This window comes from Colletotrichum siamense, assembly GCF_013390195.1.
Source record: "Colletotrichum siamense strain Cg363 chromosome Unknown KSG_Cg363_contig08, whole genome shotgun sequence".
Taxonomy (NCBI): domain Eukaryota; kingdom Fungi; phylum Ascomycota; class Sordariomycetes; order Glomerellales; family Glomerellaceae; genus Colletotrichum; species Colletotrichum siamense.
This window is the reverse complement of record NW_023501021.1, coordinates 2,738,339-2,756,624: the sequence shown is the minus strand read 5'-3', so window position 1 is coordinate 2,756,624 and position 18,286 is coordinate 2,738,339. Positions and strand designations below refer to the sequence as shown.

The 18,286-nt window shown below is 56.7% G+C and overlaps 8 protein-coding genes across 8 annotated transcripts; 5 read left to right on the top strand and 3 right to left on the bottom strand.

Annotated features, from left to right (window-relative positions):
• Nucleotides 1-403: 403 nt before the first annotated feature.
• CTI6 (Histone deacetylase complex subunit CTI6) lies at nucleotides 404-2,461 on the top strand (the record flags this gene model as incomplete). The annotated part of the gene is made up of 3 exons (XM_036644126.1): nucleotides 404-978; nucleotides 1,133-1,417; nucleotides 1,465-2,461. The coding sequence occupies 3 exons, from the start codon at nucleotides 404-406 to the stop codon at nucleotides 2,459-2,461; spliced, it is 1,857 nt and encodes a 618-aa protein (XP_036490946.1).
• Nucleotides 2,462-3,011: 550 nt separating this feature from the next.
• On the bottom strand, nucleotides 3,012-4,127 carry mtg1 (Mitochondrial GTPase 1; the record flags this gene model as incomplete). The annotated part of the gene is made up of 1 exon (XM_036644125.1): nucleotides 3,012-4,127. The coding sequence occupies one exon, from the start codon at nucleotides 4,125-4,127 to the stop codon at nucleotides 3,012-3,014; it is 1,116 nt and encodes a 371-aa protein (XP_036491246.1).
• An 820-nt stretch (nucleotides 4,128-4,947) lies between these two features.
• CGCS363_v012275 (putative transporter) lies at nucleotides 4,948-6,920 on the top strand (the record flags this gene model as incomplete). Its single annotated transcript, XM_036644124.1, has 3 exons — nucleotides 4,948-5,390; nucleotides 5,441-5,534; nucleotides 5,613-6,920. 3 exons carry the CDS (start codon nucleotides 4,948-4,950, stop codon nucleotides 6,918-6,920), a joined length of 1,845 nt encoding a protein of 614 aa, XP_036490948.1.
• A 424-nt stretch (nucleotides 6,921-7,344) lies between these two features.
• On the top strand, nucleotides 7,345-8,399 carry CGCS363_v012274 (15-hydroxyprostaglandin dehydrogenase; the record flags this gene model as incomplete). Its single annotated transcript, XM_036644123.1, has 3 exons — nucleotides 7,345-7,396; nucleotides 7,466-8,061; nucleotides 8,115-8,399. The coding sequence occupies 3 exons, from the start codon at nucleotides 7,345-7,347 to the stop codon at nucleotides 8,397-8,399; spliced, it is 933 nt and encodes a 310-aa protein (XP_036491247.1).
• Nucleotides 8,400-9,325: 926 nt separating this feature from the next.
• CGCS363_v012273 (uncharacterized protein) lies at nucleotides 9,326-10,624 on the top strand (the record flags this gene model as incomplete). Its single annotated transcript, XM_036644122.1, has 1 exon — nucleotides 9,326-10,624. The coding sequence occupies one exon, from the start codon at nucleotides 9,326-9,328 to the stop codon at nucleotides 10,622-10,624; it is 1,299 nt and encodes a 432-aa protein (XP_036491249.1).
• Nucleotides 10,625-10,842: 218 nt separating this feature from the next.
• Nucleotides 10,843-11,998, bottom strand: npgA (4'-phosphopantetheinyl transferase NpgA; the record flags this gene model as incomplete). The annotated part of the gene is made up of 2 exons (XM_036644121.1): nucleotides 10,843-11,691; nucleotides 11,915-11,998. The coding sequence occupies 2 exons, from the start codon at nucleotides 11,996-11,998 to the stop codon at nucleotides 10,843-10,845; spliced, it is 933 nt and encodes a 310-aa protein (XP_036491248.1).
• Nucleotides 11,999-14,649: 2,651 nt separating this feature from the next.
• Nucleotides 14,650-15,106, bottom strand: PET191 (Mitochondrial protein PET191; the record flags this gene model as incomplete). The annotated part of the gene is made up of 2 exons (XM_036644120.1): nucleotides 14,650-15,017; nucleotides 15,082-15,106. 2 exons carry the CDS (start codon nucleotides 15,104-15,106, stop codon nucleotides 14,650-14,652), a joined length of 393 nt encoding a protein of 130 aa, XP_036491251.1.
• A 908-nt stretch (nucleotides 15,107-16,014) lies between these two features.
• CGCS363_v012270 (putative lipase) lies at nucleotides 16,015-18,273 on the top strand (the record flags this gene model as incomplete). Its single annotated transcript, XM_036644119.1, has 5 exons — nucleotides 16,015-16,046; nucleotides 16,180-16,259; nucleotides 16,327-16,422; nucleotides 16,494-16,789; nucleotides 16,840-18,273. 5 exons carry the CDS (start codon nucleotides 16,015-16,017, stop codon nucleotides 18,271-18,273), a joined length of 1,938 nt encoding a protein of 645 aa, XP_036491250.1.
• Between the last annotated feature and the right edge of the window lie 13 nt (nucleotides 18,274-18,286).

The following is an 18,286-nucleotide window of genomic DNA, read 5'->3' as shown; positions in this document are numbered from 1 at the left end:
GGCCTCTCTTTTCCCGACCCGTCACGACATGATTTTACATTGTCCTCAACTGTTAGACATGCGAACTGTTCAATCCCCGAAAAAGTCTTGCTGGAGTACCCGAGTCCTCCCTTCTCAGTAGCCTGACCTACCTGCGAGTCGCGAACCAAACCATTTCTTCCACTCTCGCTCGATCGACTGCCCTCCCATCCGAACCACCACAACAACCCACCCGCTCTCTGCCCACTCGCTCCTCTCTCTCCTCCTTACCTCGACACCTCAATTCTCTCCTTCGTACCTTGCCTTGGACATTGCGACAACCGCCTCTCATCTGTCAACCTCCTGCCGACCTCCCTCCCTCCCTCCTCCGAATCCCTCCCCCGTTCGTTTCTCCTCCCCTCCGCCTTCCCGCCGCGCTGCCTCAATGGCACCCCCCTCGCCTCGACGATCTTCACGAGCCCGAGGCAATACAGTCTCTCAATCACAACAGTCGTCGACTACGTCGAGTCTCTCCAGCCGCGGCGAGAGGAATACAAGATCTCTCAACAAGACCTCTTCCGCAAAATCCACACCGAGCGCCTCGCTCTCCTCAGAGCCCCCCGAGGACCTCGAGGACGCACTTCCCTCACGACGTCGGACCCGCGCCCAAGAGGACGCCCGAGACAAGTCTCGTATTGATCCCTACGACATGGCCACCGGAAGCGACGACGTCCAGGAGGACGACGAGTCGGTGCGCTGCGTCTGCGGCTTCGATGAATACCCGGGTCCTCCGCCCTTCGAGGAGGACTCCAAGCACGGAAAGCACAACCCGGAGGCAGACTTCTTCTCTAGCATCGAGCTGTCAGACGAGGTCTCTGGTTTGTTCGTCCAGTGCGATGTGTGCAAGGTCTGGCAACATGGTGCTTGCGTCGGTATTTTCACCGAAGAGAGCTCTCCCGACGAGTACTTCTGCGAGAAGTGTCGGAATGACCTACACAAGATTCACACTGCAAGCAATGGGTAAGTTTTCCAGACGACCTTCTCACACCGAACAGTGCTCTCTATGCTGGTGTGATTGACAGTCCTGCGTGGGCCGCGTCACTGGCCTTGAGAGATCCTCTGGCAGCCCACCCATTTCACCCTTCTTTTAGCATACTAATGTCGTACCGTACAGACAACGCTACTCAAATTACCTTCCACTCAACCGTCCATCACGCGCGACGTCCCGAGCTGCTTCCCTAGTCAAAGACGGCACCCGCTCACCCAAGGAGACGAGCAAAAATGGCCGAGCCTCGTCAGCAACACAAGCTCAGAAGCGAAGATCGACCATGAACAGCCGGGACGCTGCATACGACGAGGATGAACAATTACGAAGAGCCATCGAGGCCAGCAAAGAAGAGGCTGTTCCTGACCAGCCGGAAACGCGCCGACCGAAGCGTGGCCGCAGCGGCAGTGAGGAGTAAGTGCTCAATTGGGTTGTTGTTTGGCGTCTCCTAACGGTTTTAGAAATCTCGCAAGTCTGAAGAGGCAACGAACAAGCTCTCCTTCAATGTCGCCGCCCCCCGAAAAAACACAAGCAATTGAAGACGAGTCAGAGGAGGAATCAATCACTCGTAACGGACAGAAGAAGGCTCGCGGCGCCCGCAATCAGCGAGAGAGATCGGAGCGTGAAGAGCGCGACCGTCAACGTGCTGAGGCCGCCAAAAGCAGAAAGGGTCGTGCGGATCGCAGAAGGGCGGAGGGTACTACTACCACTACCACTGCGGGTGTCGTCAAGGAGCCTGAAGCTCATGTGGCCACAGATTCAGATCCGTCGGAAGAAGTCCTTCTGGCGTCCGCAAAACCTATTGTGAAGCCAACAACGGAGCCTCCTGCCCCGGTTGAAGCGCCTCCGTCGTCTGCGCCGACCCCCGATACCCCGCCGGCGAACCCGGCACCCACTGGCAGCACGCACAAGAAGTCGAGTCGCAACAATCAGAAACGTGGCAAGGGCCGAAACCAGTATACGAAGGATCGAGACGAACATGAAGATACGCCTGCGCGTTCGATGTCCAGAGACATTGCGCGGAATCACGACGACCATACCGGCGCTGGAGTCAGCAAACACTCTGGCGCGGACCAGTCTAAGCATCATGGATCTAAGCACAAGGCCCACAGCACCCAGAGCAAGGTGTCTATGAACGAGATGAAGCGAAGAGTGACAGCTTTTCTCGACTTCATCTCCAAGACGCAAGTGGAGCTGGCGGGAGAAGCGCTACCAGGGTCACGAAGCAGCCAAAACAGCTCTCAGCAACACAGCCCGCGCGCGACAACCGCGCCAGAAGCACCAAAGATCAGCGTCAACGGCGCTGCAAGCACAGAAGCAAAGGACTCCGCTGTCGCGAACGGGTCGTCCAGCGAAAACGATTCCGAGTCTAAGGAGTTTAAGGCTTTAAACTGTGTGGAAATGATGGACGTTCTAACCCGGGACCTACTTCGTTGGCAAAAGCAGTATGCGCCTTGACGAGTAGCCTCTAGGTTTCTGGCGTTTGTTTCCCTGTTCTCTATATATGCGAGCCATTGCTCGAAAGCGACACAGTGGCTGCGGTTGGTTTCGGCGTATGATACCAGAGATTATCCGACGGTGGCATCCGACGGTAAACATGTTTTTTTTGTTTTTGATTTTTTCGTTGTTTGGGTTTATTGCTTCTGGCGTTAAGGTCCCTGGGATGGCGAGAGTGATCGGAGCATAGGGTTTTCAAAATGGCCATTATTGCTACAGAATTGAGTGTACGTACTAGTTACGGGTTTGGTTGTGACTGGTGGGCCTGGGGATGAATGTCGGATACTCAGACAGATGCGAATGTTCGATGGGTATGAGTGACGGCTTCGCGCTGTGTCGGGGTTTACAGGCCTATATTCAGCGACGTTTCGACATGAACTTGGCGCATCTTCTAATGTACACATTACCCTCATTTATCCTCATGTTTCTTTTTTCCCATGTATGATATACAGAGTGCGGGGTATCTCTATAGGTCGTCGTCCTCCTCTTCAAAATTTACTCTCCTTGAATTTTACACGGCTTTGGTTTTGTTGAGTGCTCTGTCCTTCCTGGCCTCTTTCTCCCGCTTGCGCGCCTGGCTCATGCTCACGGGGCCTTGTCCGGCCTTTTCTAACTCCTTCTCCCTGAAAGCCTCGTCGTTGACATCGTCCAAAACGACCTTGCCCAGTTGGCCAACTCTCCATTGCTTGACTATCCAATCTGCCGCACTCTCCGCATTGGCCTCTCCGCCGCTCTTCAACTTGCCCGTCTTGCTCGCTACCCCTTGTAGGAAATCGTTGACCTCGTTCGTTGGATCGCTGTATTTCGCGTACACACTGGGGTCGGCGAGGTTCATCCGGTAGAGAAGGTAATCTGCAAGAATCACCATCGGGATGCGGTCGTCCTTCACAGACCCTACCAGCGCAAGCTTGACCATACTCTCGGCCTCGGACACGTACGGCATGAAGACTCCGGGCGTGTCGAGGACGAACACGCCCTCGCCGAGCCCCGCGCCGCCGTCCTTCTCGGAGTCGAGGATGCGCACGGGGGAGGACAGCTTGCGCGTCACGCCGGGCTGCGCGCCGACCCTTGCGACGGACGGCTTCTTCTGCATGCCGTGCTTGCGCAGCTTGTTCAGCAGGGTGCTTTTGCCGACGTTGGGCATGCCGACGACGAGCGCGCGCACGCCCGTCAGGCTGTCGATGCCCTGCGCGACATGGCGGATCTCGCTCAGCAGGGTCTTTGTGCTCGCGCCGTCGTCCTTGCGCCAGAAGACGGCGCGCTGCGGGGTGCCGCCGGCGGCGGTCTGGCCGCGGTGGAAGCGGCGCAGCGCCTGCTCGATCTCGCGGGGGCTGTCGGTGCCGAGGTCGCGGTGGGTGTAGACGACGATGCGCTCGCGGCCGGCGATGGCGCGGTCGAGGATCGGGTTCCAGGAGGTGATAGGAACGCGGTAGTCGCGGCACTCGAGGACGAGGCCGACCTCGCTGAGGCGGGAGGAGATGTCGCGGAGGGCGGCGTGGTGGTGACCGAGGTAGTAAGAGCGGGGGATGGAATCGGAGACGTCGAAGCGGGTGCGGGGCGAGAAGGCGCCGGTCGCGGCGGCGGCGGCGACGGTGGTGGTGCTCCGGCGAGCGAGGGTCGGAAGCATCTTGGGAGAGGTTTGTCGGTGCGCCGGGGTTGGGCGCGATGGCCTGTGATTGAGTGGATCTAGCGCGGGTGAGTAATCATTGTTGTTCTGCGACTCAAATTCATGAGCGGTCCCTTTTTTTGGTTCGGGAGTGAGTTGGGCGTTGATGGAGCTGTTCGCTTTTCTCTTCCCCTTGAAGCGCAGGGTGGGAAATTTGGTCGCAAATTTCTTTTCAGCCTGACAGCGCACCGGTCGCGCAGCCTCATCGAATGCGCCACAATTGATTGGCCGGCGGGGTTTTATCTGGTAAAGGTTGGAGGGGCACTGAAGCTGGGCCCCTGCACCCTGCGGCGGTGACGTCAGGGAAGCTGTGCCGGATCCGAGAGCTTCGGAGGAACTAGTCTCCACCTGTGCCAAGGCTTGGCCAATGACGGTTGAGAATCCACGTGGGGGACGGGCGGCGTTCGATTTGTTGCAGAGCGCTTGAATTGAAGCCGTTTTTTTGAGTTTTGTCGCTTGTTGGGCACTGATCAAGGGCCTGCCTTGGACGCCCTGGATGTTTCGAGACTATGGAAAAGTATGCCGCGCAACCGATGAGTGAAAAAGCGGTGTTTCTTGGTTCGTGACTTGCCGCGGGGCGTTTGGGGCTAAAGATAGACGCGTGTTGAGTTCTTCAAAAATACCTTCTTTCTTTCCTCTTTGCCTAATGACTCGGCTTGATATGTCGTCACTTTCTTTTGCTGCCGTGCACTATTGAACTCCTGCTGCTGTTCTTATCTGGAGTTGACAGCCTGGAGTTGCGGTGAACACCACCATCATCAGCACACCCAACTCCTCCAAGATGAGTCCCGAAGGTGATCGTCGGGCGTCAGCCACAGCGCGGCAGACCAACGACGACGACGCCATCACGCCAGTTCCGGAGTTGCGAACACAGGCTCCCTCAGAGAGAACAATTTCTCCCGCGAACCGAGAGCTGTCACCCGAAGTCGCCTCCGTTCGCCAAGAGGAGCGTTCCCCGAGCAGATGGCGGGGATACTTTGCCAAGAGCGGGAAGCTCAGACCGTTCAGGCTGCTGAAGGAGGACTCTCTCAACTTCAGACTGCGATACATATCAGACTGGACCGTGTTCAACCAGCTCGTGCTGGCCAGTGCGATCTACGTCTTCTTCACCAACATTTTGCCCGGCATCACCTTTGCCAGCGACTTGTACGTTCTGACTGGAGAGTCGTGGGGGACGATCGAGGTTGTGTTTAGCACGGGGCTCTGTGGGATTATCTTTGCTTTGTGAGTTGGAGGGAAATCTTGTAACTGTTGTGGTACTAATGCGTCCTCAGGTTCTCGGCCCAGCCGTTGACTATCCTCGGTGTCACTGGTCCATTTTCGGTTCTGGCAGAGAATATCTACTCGCTATGCGAGAACTCTTTCAAGGTAGCGTCCACTCCTTGACGCAGTCATTTTGACCCGTCGTTCCCATTCCAAGTCTATGGCTGTGACTGACATTTCCAGATCCCCTTCCTGCCCTTCATGGCCTGGTCCCTCATCCACTCTGGCTGGATGCACTACCTCCTCGCCATCTTCAACGCCCATGACTACACCATGCAATACGTCACCGACTTCAGCGCCGACATCTTCTCCCTCCTCAACAGCGTAATTTACTTCCATAAGGCCGTCCGCGAGCTCGAGCGCACCAAAGCCGCGGTCTCGCTCGCGGCCTTTCTCTACTCCATCATCGGCGCAGTGGGCACCTGTCTCCTCGCCATCTTCCTCTCGACGGCGCCGTCGTGGAAGCCGCTGTTCCACAGGTACGTCCGCATGGGCCTCGCAGAGTACGCCGCCGCCATCTCCATCGTCTTCTTCATCGGCATGCCCTACGTCGGCGACCTGGCGCATCTCGACCACAACAGGCTGGAGGTCTCCAAGACTTTCAGGCCGTCGTCGCCGAGCCGGGACGTCTTCTTTGTCGAGTTCTGGAAGCTCCCCATCGGCTGGATCTTCATCGCCATCATCCCGGGCATCATCATCACGGTACTGTTCTACTTTGACCACGAGATCAGCAGCATCATCTGCACGGCGAAGAGGTACGGCATCCAGAAGCCTGGGGGCTACGCGTGGGATATCATGCTTCTGGGCACGACGACGATTATGTGCGGTATACTCGGGATCCCGCCAGCAAACGGGCTCCTGCCACAGGCACCGCTGCACTCCGAGTCTCTCATGCACACCGTTGTCGAAGACCCCCCCGCCCCGAACTCTGAGCCCGGCGAAGAACCCCCATTGAAACCCTTGATACGGGTCTACGAACAGAGATACTCGCCCTTCATCCAAGCGGCAGGCATCTTGCTCTTTGTCTCACCACCCTTTCAGCACGTCCTGGGCTTCACGCCTACCTCTGTCCTCGCTGGGCTGTTCATGTTCATGGGCTACCAGTCGCTATCCGTCAACCCGATCCTCAACAGAATCTGGCACCTCCTCACGCCCATATCGGAACTTCCTGCTTTACCCCAGGGTGCGTCCTGGCTGGGTATTCACATGTATACCATCTCGCAGATCATCCTCACCGGCATCGTTTTTGGAGTCACATTGACCGTGGCGGCCCCGGGCTTCCCTATCATCATCATCATTCTGGTCCCAGTCAGGCTGTTCCTGATGAATAAAGTGTGGAATCGGGAAACATTAAGATACGTCGACGGGTGGGCGACAAGAGAAGGAAAGCCGGAGGACAACGAGAACGACCGGAGGCGGGAGGCCGTCATCGCCTCGCGCGAGTCAGCCAGACGAGTGTCCGACGAGGAGAAGGGTACGAAATCTGCGTGAAATAACTGCAAAGATACAGCTAGAATGCACAAAGAGCCGGCAATACAAAACCACTCCATTCAATTGCAGAAGTTCATCACAAATGTCACCTCGCTGCATGAAGAAACCCCGGTCCCTGTCCTGCGAGATCTATCCATCTGCGGGGTTCCGTCCCGCTGTCAACCACGTCCGGACCCATTTACCCCCCGCCCCGAGGTCGAAGGGTACCCTTTTTCGGATCAATGTCCGTGATGCATCGGGTGAAGATACCCGCAGCGGCGGCTACCGCGATCAACCTACAATCCTCCTTCGCAGCCTTACCTTGTGAGACATATTGCGCCATGGCGTATTTCAGGGCCGAGATGCCCGGTGGGCGTCGGGGCGTGGTCTCGTCTCACCTGGGCTTGTTGAACTCCTCATCGCACTCGGTTTATCTGTAACCAAGATGTCGTTATCCGTAGCCGGGAAATATGCAGTCATCACTGGTGCAGGGTCAGGTAAGTCATCAACTCAGTCGTCACAAGACCAGAAAAGAAAAGGGAAAAAAAAGCTCACGCATCACCAAGGTATCAACCTGGCCTTCGCCAAACTTCTCCTCGAGCGCGGCTGCTCCGTTCTCATAGGCGACCTCGCCCTCCGCCCCGAGGCATCCTCCCTCGTCTCGCAGTACTCTCCCCAATCCTCATCAGACAGCAGCCGTCCGACAGCCCACTTCCAGCAGACCAACGTCGCCTCCTGGCCGCAGCTCTCCCGCCTCTGGGACACGGCGCTCGCCACCTTCCCGCGCGTCGACATCGTCGTGCCCGGGGCGGGCATCTTCGAGCCGGCGTGGAGCTCCTTCTGGCACGCGCCCAAGACGGCATCGAACCCGGACACTAAGTCGCGCGACGCCGCGGCGGCGGAGCCGGGCACGTACGCGGTCATCGACGTCAACCTGACGCACCCGATCCGGCTGAGCCAGCTCGCCATCGGGCACTGGACGCAGACGCACCGGCCCGGGTGTCTGGTGCATGTGAGCAGCATCGCGGGCCACGCGTTCGGGTTCGGGACGCCGTTGTATTTTGCGAGCAAGCATGGTTTGCACGCTTTTGTGAGGAGTCTGGGTGAGATGAGGGATCGGGTTGGGATTCGGTGCAGCGCTGTTGCGCCGGGGGCTGTCATGGTATGATTGTTTGGTTTTTGCCGTTCCGTTCTGAGATTTCTAACGTCATGCAGACGCCAATGTGGCGGGAGGACCCCGATAAGAAGCATATGGCCGAGGAGGAGGAAGACGCGAAGCTGTTCACCGAGCCCGAGGAGATTGCGCGGGGCATGCTTGAGCTCTGCGAGAACCCCGAGTACGGGAACGGAACCATCCTGGAGGTTGTCAAGGGAAGGAAGCGGGTTGTGCCGTTTTACCACGCCGAACCGCCACAGGGTGACGGAGTCTTCATACCAAAGTACAAGGAGGGCGCAGAGAAGCTCTGGGATGGGTTGGAAAGCGGCGGGTTGAAGGTCTGATGGATGGTATGAAGTGAACTGGCGGGGCCGAGTTCGAAGAACGAAGAGGATTGCGTAGAGACTGGCTCTATCTTCTATACCACAGCGAATAGTTTTCTTTGGGCTTATTCATACTCTACTATAAACATCGTTGTTGTAATTGTTGTCAGATTGTCGTCGTCGTCGTCGTCGTCGTTGCCGTCGTCGTCGTCGTTGCCGTCGTTGTCGTCACTATCGGTCTTATTATTGTCGCTTCCAACTACTATCGTCTTTAGTCAGATGACAATATTATGCTCATCATTGCCATGGTAGGAGATATAGCCGCGTAGACACCGAAATACTAGGCGGGCTCGTTATTGATTATGTGCTCGATCCTCATAGCATTTAACTATGGTATTTCTGGAAGATTGAATGACAATACCTATCTTGAAGAGAATGCTCAGCTTTTCTACACTGACATCTCCATCGCCCTCAAATACATCAAGCTAAACCATTGAAATTTCTCCAAAACAATGACAATTGTTGAGGAGAGTGATGTATAGAAATACGACTTAATCAACAAAGAGATAAGCAGAACACGTTATTCAGGATTCGTCTTGCTTAAGATCCAGCCCCCAATTCGTCTTGGCGTAGGATCTGAGTTGCTGACCAAAAATGCAAACCAATGCGAACCAGAACTCCATGATTCGAGCTTCTTGTTGCCTATTCGGGTAAGTGCGAAGCTCAGCAGCGGCAGGTAAGGCGAACGAACCACACCAACAGCTGCGGCCCGACGAACTGAGACATCACCCCCCCCCCAACGCCACGCCAAATGGTGACTCTGCATTTCAGCCCTCGCTTAAAGACGGTACGTAATTCACGGCGGCATCCCCCTCACCCAGTTTTCAAAGCTTCTCGAGGTTGTAGCTCCAAGACATGCCTTGTGGAACCAGTGTCTTGTGTATACGATGGCGTCTCTTGAAGATCTAAATCACTCGCCAGATGTACAAGACCTGCCAAGACGCCCGCATCTCGAGCTCTTCAACACGGATCCGACGGCATGCGGCGATGCCTCTTTTCACCTCTTCTCTCAGCTTCCCACCGAGCTTCGACTGCTTATATGGCGACACGCTCTGCAGCGAAACCGCCTGCTGCACGTCACGGTTGAAGAGGTGGAAAGCAAAAGTGTCGATGAGACTCCAAGATACTCCCTCGTCAACTCCATGGGCCGCCCTGTAACGGGAGACCACTACCGCGTCACAGTCCAAGCCCGCTGCCGTCTCCTCCCGGAACTCATGTCTGTATCCCGCGAATCTCAAGAGGCCGCCAGAGCATTCTACCCCGTCAGCCTCCCCTGCCACCTCAAATCCGCTACCGGAACCCAAAAGACGGCCCTCCTCCTCAACCTCTCCTACGACTACCTCCAAATATCGTCCGGACCCTCCTGGAAAGCCACCATCGACTTCCTCCACGACCTCCGCGCCCACGACCCCTCAGGCACCGGTCTCCAACACATCGTCCTCGACGACGCCGACTCCGACCCCACCCCGCTCAAATTAACCGACATCGACACCACCGCCCTCGCCGCATTCCGCGCCACCGTCAAAGGCCTCAAGAGCATCTGGTTCCGAAACGTCACCCCGGCCGGCCGCGGCCTCGACGTGCTGACCTTCCGAACCGCCCACGTCTTCAACTACGGCTACCCCGTCGTTCCCGCCTTCACCTTCTTTGACACGCCCCGCCGGGACCCGCGCAACATCTCGCGGGACCTGGAGAAGGTGTGGGCCGGGATTCACGACCCGCGCGGGAAGCCGCTGGCCTGGCGCCGGCTCCTCCGCAGCCTCGGTGTCGATCCCGAGCGTGATCTCGACACGGCGGTCGACGTGCGCGTCATGGTCGGCACGCACAAGGAGGACAAAGTGCGCAGCCGTGAGGAGGCAAGGCGGTGTCTTCATGAGGAGGACTTTGAGTGGTTGAGGCTGCAGTGGTGGTTTCACGGGTGGGCGGACGGGCCGGACTGGGGTCGTGGGTGCCCTCCGGCGGGATGCTTTGGCACGCCGTCAGGGCTCAACCCGTGCCTCCCTCGCTTCGACGGCCCGGAGGTGCTGGCTGCGGCGCCGAGGCCGGCGTTGGGGTTTTGGCTGTTTCCTGTGGATGCGTTTGGAGAGTTGAGGGAGGACGAGGATCCGGACGGGTGGCTGAAGATTAAGGGGCTATTTGACCTGAAGGGTTCCTGGCCTGATCTTGCGCTGGCACACATATCATGATGTTTTGGATTTCTCCGTCATTCTTGCGTGTGGTATGTGCGCGAAGACCAGAGCTGCGGTGGAATGTTAGAAAAGGGTGACAACTTGTCACCGGTTCTAATTCTATATAGTATAGGTCTTGACTTTGGTGATCGACACTTGCCAAGCCAAAGAGCTGTGACTTCAGTTCAGACGACAATGCCAGGCATGGCTGGACAACCTCTAGAGATCATCCCAAGCTACGAATGGGATTCTCCAAATTCCAAGACTTCATCTAAAGAAAGCATAGTAAACGGTCCAATCTCAAATGCCAAGCCGTCTTCTTTGCGCTGAGGTGTTCGCACCGCTGTGGCTGTCATATAATCAGGACCCAAGGCTCTCAAACACACATTCGCATCTTCGACCTTGGCTCCCTTGAAGATGATGTCGTGCTCCGTGACGGCGTCTCCTTCGTCCTCAAACTTCTCCGCCGGCAGTGGCGGCTTGAAGTTCTTGAACTGGAGGTCGCCGAGCCACTCTGCAAGCAGCGCCTCGCCCGTCATCTTGACGTACGCCTCCCTCAGACACCAAAGAGCGTAGAAGCATCGCAGTTTGAAATCCATCGAGTCCTCTGCTGAGGCCCCCGGTTTCAACCCCGGCGGGATCGCCGAGAGAACCTGCCACTTGAGGAAGCTCGCCTCAGCAGGCGAGAGCACATCGGCGTGCACGTCCACGAAGCGCGGCCACCCCTCGCTCCTGAGCATGCTGTGGTCTCTGGAGCGACGCTCTGAGGTGCAGACAATGTCAACGCCTACGTCTACCGGTCCATTGGCCGCGTCATAACCGTGGACGGCGAAGAGCGCAACCAGACCGGCTTGGTGGCTCACGTTGAAGCTCAGGGGTTCGGAGCCGTCGGCGGTGCGGAAGACGGGCTTTGTCTTCTCATTGCGGACAGTGTTTGCCGAAGGCCAGGGGACGCCGCAGAAACGACTGATGGCGTAGCGTTTCAGAAGGTGCGAGCCTAGAGACAGCTTCGCGTCGCGAACGTGGTAGTACTTTAGCACAGCTTTGCGCTCGTCGGCGCTGAGGAGGGCGAGAGCCCGGGATGCCTGAGTCGTTTGGTCAGTTTCGTGGTGTTTTCAGGGTTTGCTTCTGCTCTTCCAGGGTTGAAGTGAGGCGAATAGGATATTGCGCCGAATTGCTGGGCGACTGTTGGGGTAAAGATCTCGCCTCGGGCGGTTTGATTTGCATGGAGAAGGACGAAACAGACATGGGTGTGTGTGGGTGGTTCACGGGCGGTTCGGTTCGGTGAGGGAGGGTGAGGTTTCTTACTGCTTGTTCGAGGTGCTTCGTTTCAGTGGCCTCTGGATACAGGTGCCGAGTATCCAGGATCCACTGTGTGATAGTCGGGGCCATCTCGATCGGTATTGCTTTCGGTCGTTTCCAACCACGTTTCTCGCACTCGCAGGCTGGGGTTTTGCGATATGTCGTTCTTGCTGTATGTACAATAAGTCCCGCGGCCGAGAGATCTCGAGTGAAGCTCCAGTGGCTGCAGTTCCAGAAACCAAGCCGTCCCAGTCTGGGTCAGACAACCCGACTCAAGATTCACCTCAAACCAGCTGCCGCCGTCACAAGAGGGGACGAAAGGTGCCTGCCAAGCAATTCGATTAAGGTTAAGGATTGCCTACAGCCCGTGATTGACACCTTATCGCCCCGCAGGACAGGTGAGAAGAGACGTGAAAGAGACGAGTGGTGCAGCTGTAGCGGTGGCCGAGAGGAGCGTAGAGCCGTTTGGCGACTTGACACAAGAAACAAGCAATTGGACGATGGAGCTCGGAGGGGCTGAAGCGAGAAGGCGAAGAATGCTTGGTGCAGAAACCCCGGGCAGGCCGACGACAGTGATGGATCGATGATTTGCAATCTCAGGTTTCAGACATCAGGCCATCGGGACCTTGGGAGTTGCGAGTCGCTCCTGGTTTCATGGGGTTTGGTTGGGTGGGTGGAAAAGAAGCTGGAAGGGATGAGACGGGAGACTTGGGTGAGAGTGGAAGAGTAAGGTGTCGTTGCGCGTGGGTGAGGGGCACGTTGAGACGTTTCCACCCCTTCCCTCAGGTTCCCGGTCCTCCAGGCGCCCCAAAGTTCCCAACTAGAGGTCCAGTGCCACCCAACCTCCAGTTGTGCTGCCGGAACAGGGCGGACCAACGCCCGCTAGCGCCCATTCTTCCAGGTGGGGTGTCACTGGTTCCAGAGGCTCACGACTGCAGATCATACCAGTTGGCGGCTTGGCCCTGTCTTTGCCGCCCCAAACCTTTTCTCGACTTCAACTCCACCTGCGTCTGACATGCCACTCTGGATCCTGTATAAAGCTTCATCAACCGTCCCTCGTTTAGCTCTTGTTTTTTTACTCCTCTCCAGCGCAATTCTACTCTCTCTTTCTAGAATTCGCCATGCAGTCGAGTCCACCAGCCAAACACACAGATTCCTGCATTTCCACCACCTCAATCGGCCTCCCCCGTTCCGCCGCCATGTCCGCTACGATCACCACATAACAGACAACCACCACCATGCGCGGCGTCGAGCAGGCCAGGAGTGCCACTCTCTGTTCCACCTGATGCTCCCTTCCACGGAAGAGTAGAGCTGAAGGTGTCGAGCTGGGAAACCTTTTTTTGTTGGATTTTCCTGTCTGGAGGTCGGGGCGCGCCAGCCGGAAGACAGTCGAGGATCACCTTTTTACAACAACTTTTTCACCGCTGGAGGGATCCGCAGTCACCTGAAGCGTCGATGATCCGTCCGCAGCTGCCACGCGCCGCCCTCGCAAGGGACGGCGCGGAAGGCGCCGGATGACGAGAATTCGCTGGTAGGCCTGCGTGAGCCTGGAAGTGACGACGACTCTCCCCTTGGTCCTTGGACCCGCCCGCCTCGCCTGGATCGGACTCTTCGTGAGTTAGAGGAAGGATTGAGAAGGCGGGACTTTGTCCTGACTCGCCCGACCCCGGATTCTTCGTGAGTTAGGGGTTGTGGTTTGAGAGGGATGGGGATCGAGGGGGTTGAGGCGTATTTCTTACTTTTCTTCTTTTTTTCTTCAAATCAGCCCATCATAACGCCGAGAGTTGGGCAGCCCTATGAAGCGCAGGGGATGGGTTCGTGCACTTGTGTGGATCCGAAACTGCGTGGAGGGTCCCTTGCAGAGTCTGGACCTTTACGTGGTGCGGGGGATTATGATGCTCGGAAGCATCAACAAACCAGACTATGTCGAATGGAAAGGGGAGGAAAGGAATTTGGACATGATTGAGAGAATCGATGAAGTCTTCGGGAGGGAAGGGGAGGGAATAGGCCGAGGTGGCGGATGCGGCAAGCTATGACTTGTGCAACTGTTTACAATGATAATACGATAATTTTCTCTCATCTTAATTGGTTCAAATATGAAACTTTGTATTGAATCGCAGACTTGCAGTTCACTCAGTGCTCGCAAAAGAACAAGGGAAGAGGTGGCATAGTGGCCTAGACGCTGACGACGTGCCTGTTGTGGTTTGGATTGGTTCCTAGGCAAACTGGTCCTATCGTATAGACTTCCAACCCTAAACCAGCTCTCTCTATTGTGCATGCAATATGACTAGACAATGTGCAAAGCTGCTCCCTGTTTCCCATTACACTTGGGGTCTCTGTATGTGTCTATTCGCGCATTCAGATAGGCTGTAGTGTGGCTATTGAACGGCAATCATTTCGGCATTTCGGCTCCTTATGTGGCCTAGTAGACCAACATCTCAGTAGATGTTTTTCATTCAAGCGTGATACCCAACAAGCTGATACTTGCGTATCAAGCCACCATACCCACCGTATTGCTGTTTCTCTGACCCGGGATATACACGGGCATCCAATCCATGCCAAAGGTTGAGTCGGGATGTTGCGGCGCATGTCCATATTAGAACATAATCGTACACTGGCTTCGAGACCATTTTGCAAAAACTCCAAGACGCCAACCGATGCCTCGCTCTTCAGGTCATACACATAGTCTGTACAGTGTCTCGTGATATCCACCTCTTCTTCACGCCCACCCTTCTGCCGGATCACTTCTTTTGCGCCTCAGCCTGCTCAGCCCGGTACTTCTCGTTCTCCACCTCCCTCCAGTCCTTGGGCATGGGCTCGTTGCCGTCCGTCTCGCCCCTGCCGCCAGCGAAGGCTGGTCGTCCGGCGTACAGCTGGTAGCCCTTGCCCGACTCGGCGTCGTTCATGGTCTTGTAGTTGACGGGCATGTTGCCACGGAAGCGCTTGCGCATATCGACCATGCCGCGCTTGCACTCGCCGAAGCCCTTCTTGAGCTGCTGGCACTTTGTGGGGAGGGTGTTGACGAGGGGTTCGCGGAGGCAGTCGGAGGCGCTGTTCTGGTGGACCATGACGCAGTCGGATTCCTGGAGGCATTGCGCGAGAGCCGCGCCTGTGGGCATTTAGTCAGTTGAGGGTCCATGCGAGTGATTCTTGAGAGGGGAGTTGGGACGCACGCAATTCTTTGCAGGAGCTGGGCATGGTGACGGCGGTCTCGGGGTATTTCCCTTGGTGGACAGGCAGGCGGTGGTAGGTGGTTCGACGTGAAGCCTCAGCGTACAGTACCGACTCTAAGGTTTGCGAAGCATCAAACAATTAGAGAAAAAAACACGGCCACTGTGATTGGACGAGGTGGACCCACTCGGATGCAGCGGTTCCAGCGTCCTTTCACAGTGCTCTCGAGTCTGCAAGGTCCAGTGCGAGCACAGAGACAACTCCCAACGTGAGAGAGGCCGCTAAGGTTGGCTTAGTGCCATGTCCCTGCAGTCCTTCAGGTCCTCAGGTTCCCGCTTTTCAGGGATCCAGTCCCGTCGACCAACCGCGTCGCTCGCGCGGGCACCCCCTTCCCCACCTCATGCCCCTTCCAATTGAGGCACCCTTGCCCCGAAGAGAGCTGCCATGACGGCGGTTGGCTGGTGCTGGTGCTGCGTTGGCACGTTGTGACAGCGCAACAGGACCCGGGGCCGGTGACCACTGACCTCCCGAACCTCTGACCTTGAATCTGGGACTGGGAGCTTGACCTTTTCCCTTTCGAGAGCTCTCCCTCAGATGCATCTTCACATGTGACATCACTTCGCGCCCGTCCACTTCCACTTTCGTACGCTGACACACGACACACAGCAGCTTCGAGCACATCTTTTTCCCTCACGAGCCCAGTTGATCGCCAACCGCAAAGCTACAACCAGCAGCCCAAAGCCCTCCTCTCTGTCTCCGACCTTAAGTTAAGCTTTGCGCCCCTTTGGAGACTAGAGTAATGATGCCTTGAGAGCTTCCCCTAGCTCCTCGTTTCTTTGCTTTTCTTTCCCACCAAAAAAACCTTAGACATATCGTTCCTGGCCTGCGCCGCCAGCCTCTTATCGCATATTACACCGCATTCTCTGTTCCACACGATGCCTATCCCTTTCATCGGCCGGCTAAACATGTAAGGGTGCCCAATTGCCCTGATCCATCCTCTCCCTCCCTTCCTGAAATCCCGCCCCTCAAACTGCAACGCTTTGAACCCTTGCGATGTTGCAGTCAGTGCGATCCAGACTGGTGCTGATGGAGTCGCGCAGCGTCGAGTATGTGGCTTTGGTGGGGTCTTTTCTGCTGGTAGGACTCGAGGCCATCATCCGCGTCCTGACCTTGGCTCTACGTATGGCAAAATGCGCTTCCCCCCGTGGCGTCCAGAGCTAGCTAGCTAACCCAGGAGCTCCTCCCAGCCTCGCCGCTCATCTCGCTCTTCTATGTGGCTTCCCGTCGACTTTTTAACCGATTCTCGACGCCGGCGCATAAACGCGCAGAACAGCGCAAGAAGTGTTGGTTGATCCCCCGCCACGGCTGACGTTTTCCTGTGATTTCGAACTGCGCTGACTCGCGTGGTGCGCAGCCATCTCGACCAATGTGAGGGACGCCTCCGACTTTGTTGATCTCTGCCGGTTATACGGGTACGAGGCCGAGGAGCACGTTACGCAGACTAAGGATGGCTTCCTGCTGGGTCTCCACCGCCTGGCTTGGAGAAAGGGCGAGGAGGGCCAAAGGATCAACTGCGGCCCAGGCAGTGTGCAGAAGAAGGTCGTATATCTGCATCACGGGCTTCTCATGAACTCGGAGGTCTGGGTATGCTTGACCGACGAGCAGAGATGTCTTCCTTTCGTGCTTGTCGAGAAGGGCTACGATGTTTGGGTACACTTACCAACCCATATTGAAATGGCGCATTACTGATGATGGTACAGCTCGGCAACAACCGCGGTAACAAGTACTCCAAGAAGTCGGTTTCTCACTCGCCTAAGTCTCTCGAGTTCTGGAACTTCTCCATCGACGAGTTCGCCTTCCATGACATTCCCGACAGCATCGCCTACATCCTCGAGGCCACCGGCCAGGAGAGTCTGTCATACATTGGCTTCTCCCAGGGAACTGCCCAGGCTTTCGCTACCTTGGCCATCCACCCCAAGCTGAATCAGCAGGTCAACGTTTTCATCGCCTTGGCACCAGCAATGTCTCCTGCCGGTCTTTCCAACGGTATCGTAGACGCACTAGTCAAGGCGTCGCCCCAAGTTCTGTTCCTCCTCTTCGGTCGTCGATCGATTCTCAGCTCCGCCACCATGTGGCAGTCCATCCTTTACCCGCCGATTTTTGTTCGAGTAATCGACGTCGGTCTTTCCTTTTTATTCAACTGGCAGACGAAGAACATCTCTCTCAGCCAGAAACTCGCCGCTTACCCCCATCTCTACTCGTTTACCAGCACAAAGAGTGTGGTCCACTGGTTTCAGATCATCCGCAATAAGTCCTTCCAGATGTACGACGACGACGTCCACCCTCCCGTTTCCATCAGCTCGTCCAGCAAGTATACCAAGGTCGCCAAGTACCCGACTCGAAACATCAAGACCCCGATTGTGCTCGTCTACGGTGGCAGCGACTCCCTCGTCGACATCAAAGTCATGCTCAAAGAACTTCCGAGTCAGACTGTAGCTACCGAGATCCCCCATTACGAGCACCTCGACTTCCTCTGGGGCCGCGACGTCGATGTCCAGGTCTTCCCGCACGTCTTTGATGCTCTTGACAGCTTCACCGACGCACTCCACTCGAAGGAGGAATACGCCCGCTACCAGCTCGCAAGACAGGAGAGCCTCCTCGGCTCCGGCAACGCGTACCGCCACGCCCACAAAGACAGCGACGTCTCCGCCAGCGACACGTCGAATGCGGTGGATGAAATCCAGCCCAGAAACGGTACGGACAGCCCGCTTTCATACAAGTCTCGAGACCGACCGTCCGGGATCCCCTCGCCTTTCGGGACGACTCGCACGAATAGCAATATGAGAACTCCGTATTCGCAGGTCGCCGCTAACGACGACGATGTACCTTCTTCACCAGACAGACCTGACAGCCGCGCTACGAACCCCGACGACAAGGAGGACGGCAGCTTACTGAAGCCCACGCGCGAGTCACCGACGGCGAAGCTCAAGGGCATCGGCGTGAGGAGGGGCAGCGGGGGCAGCAGCCTGAGCTTGGATAGCATGCGCGAGGGCAAAGGGATCAGTCTGGGCACGAGCAAGGCCCTCGGGGGCGTCGTGACGAAGAGCGGGATCGATGCCAAGGGGCTGGGTAATGCGGGTGTGGAGGAGGTCAAGGGCGGGAAGAAGAAAAAGCGTGTCACCGTGGCGCCGTAGTATTGAGGTGCCA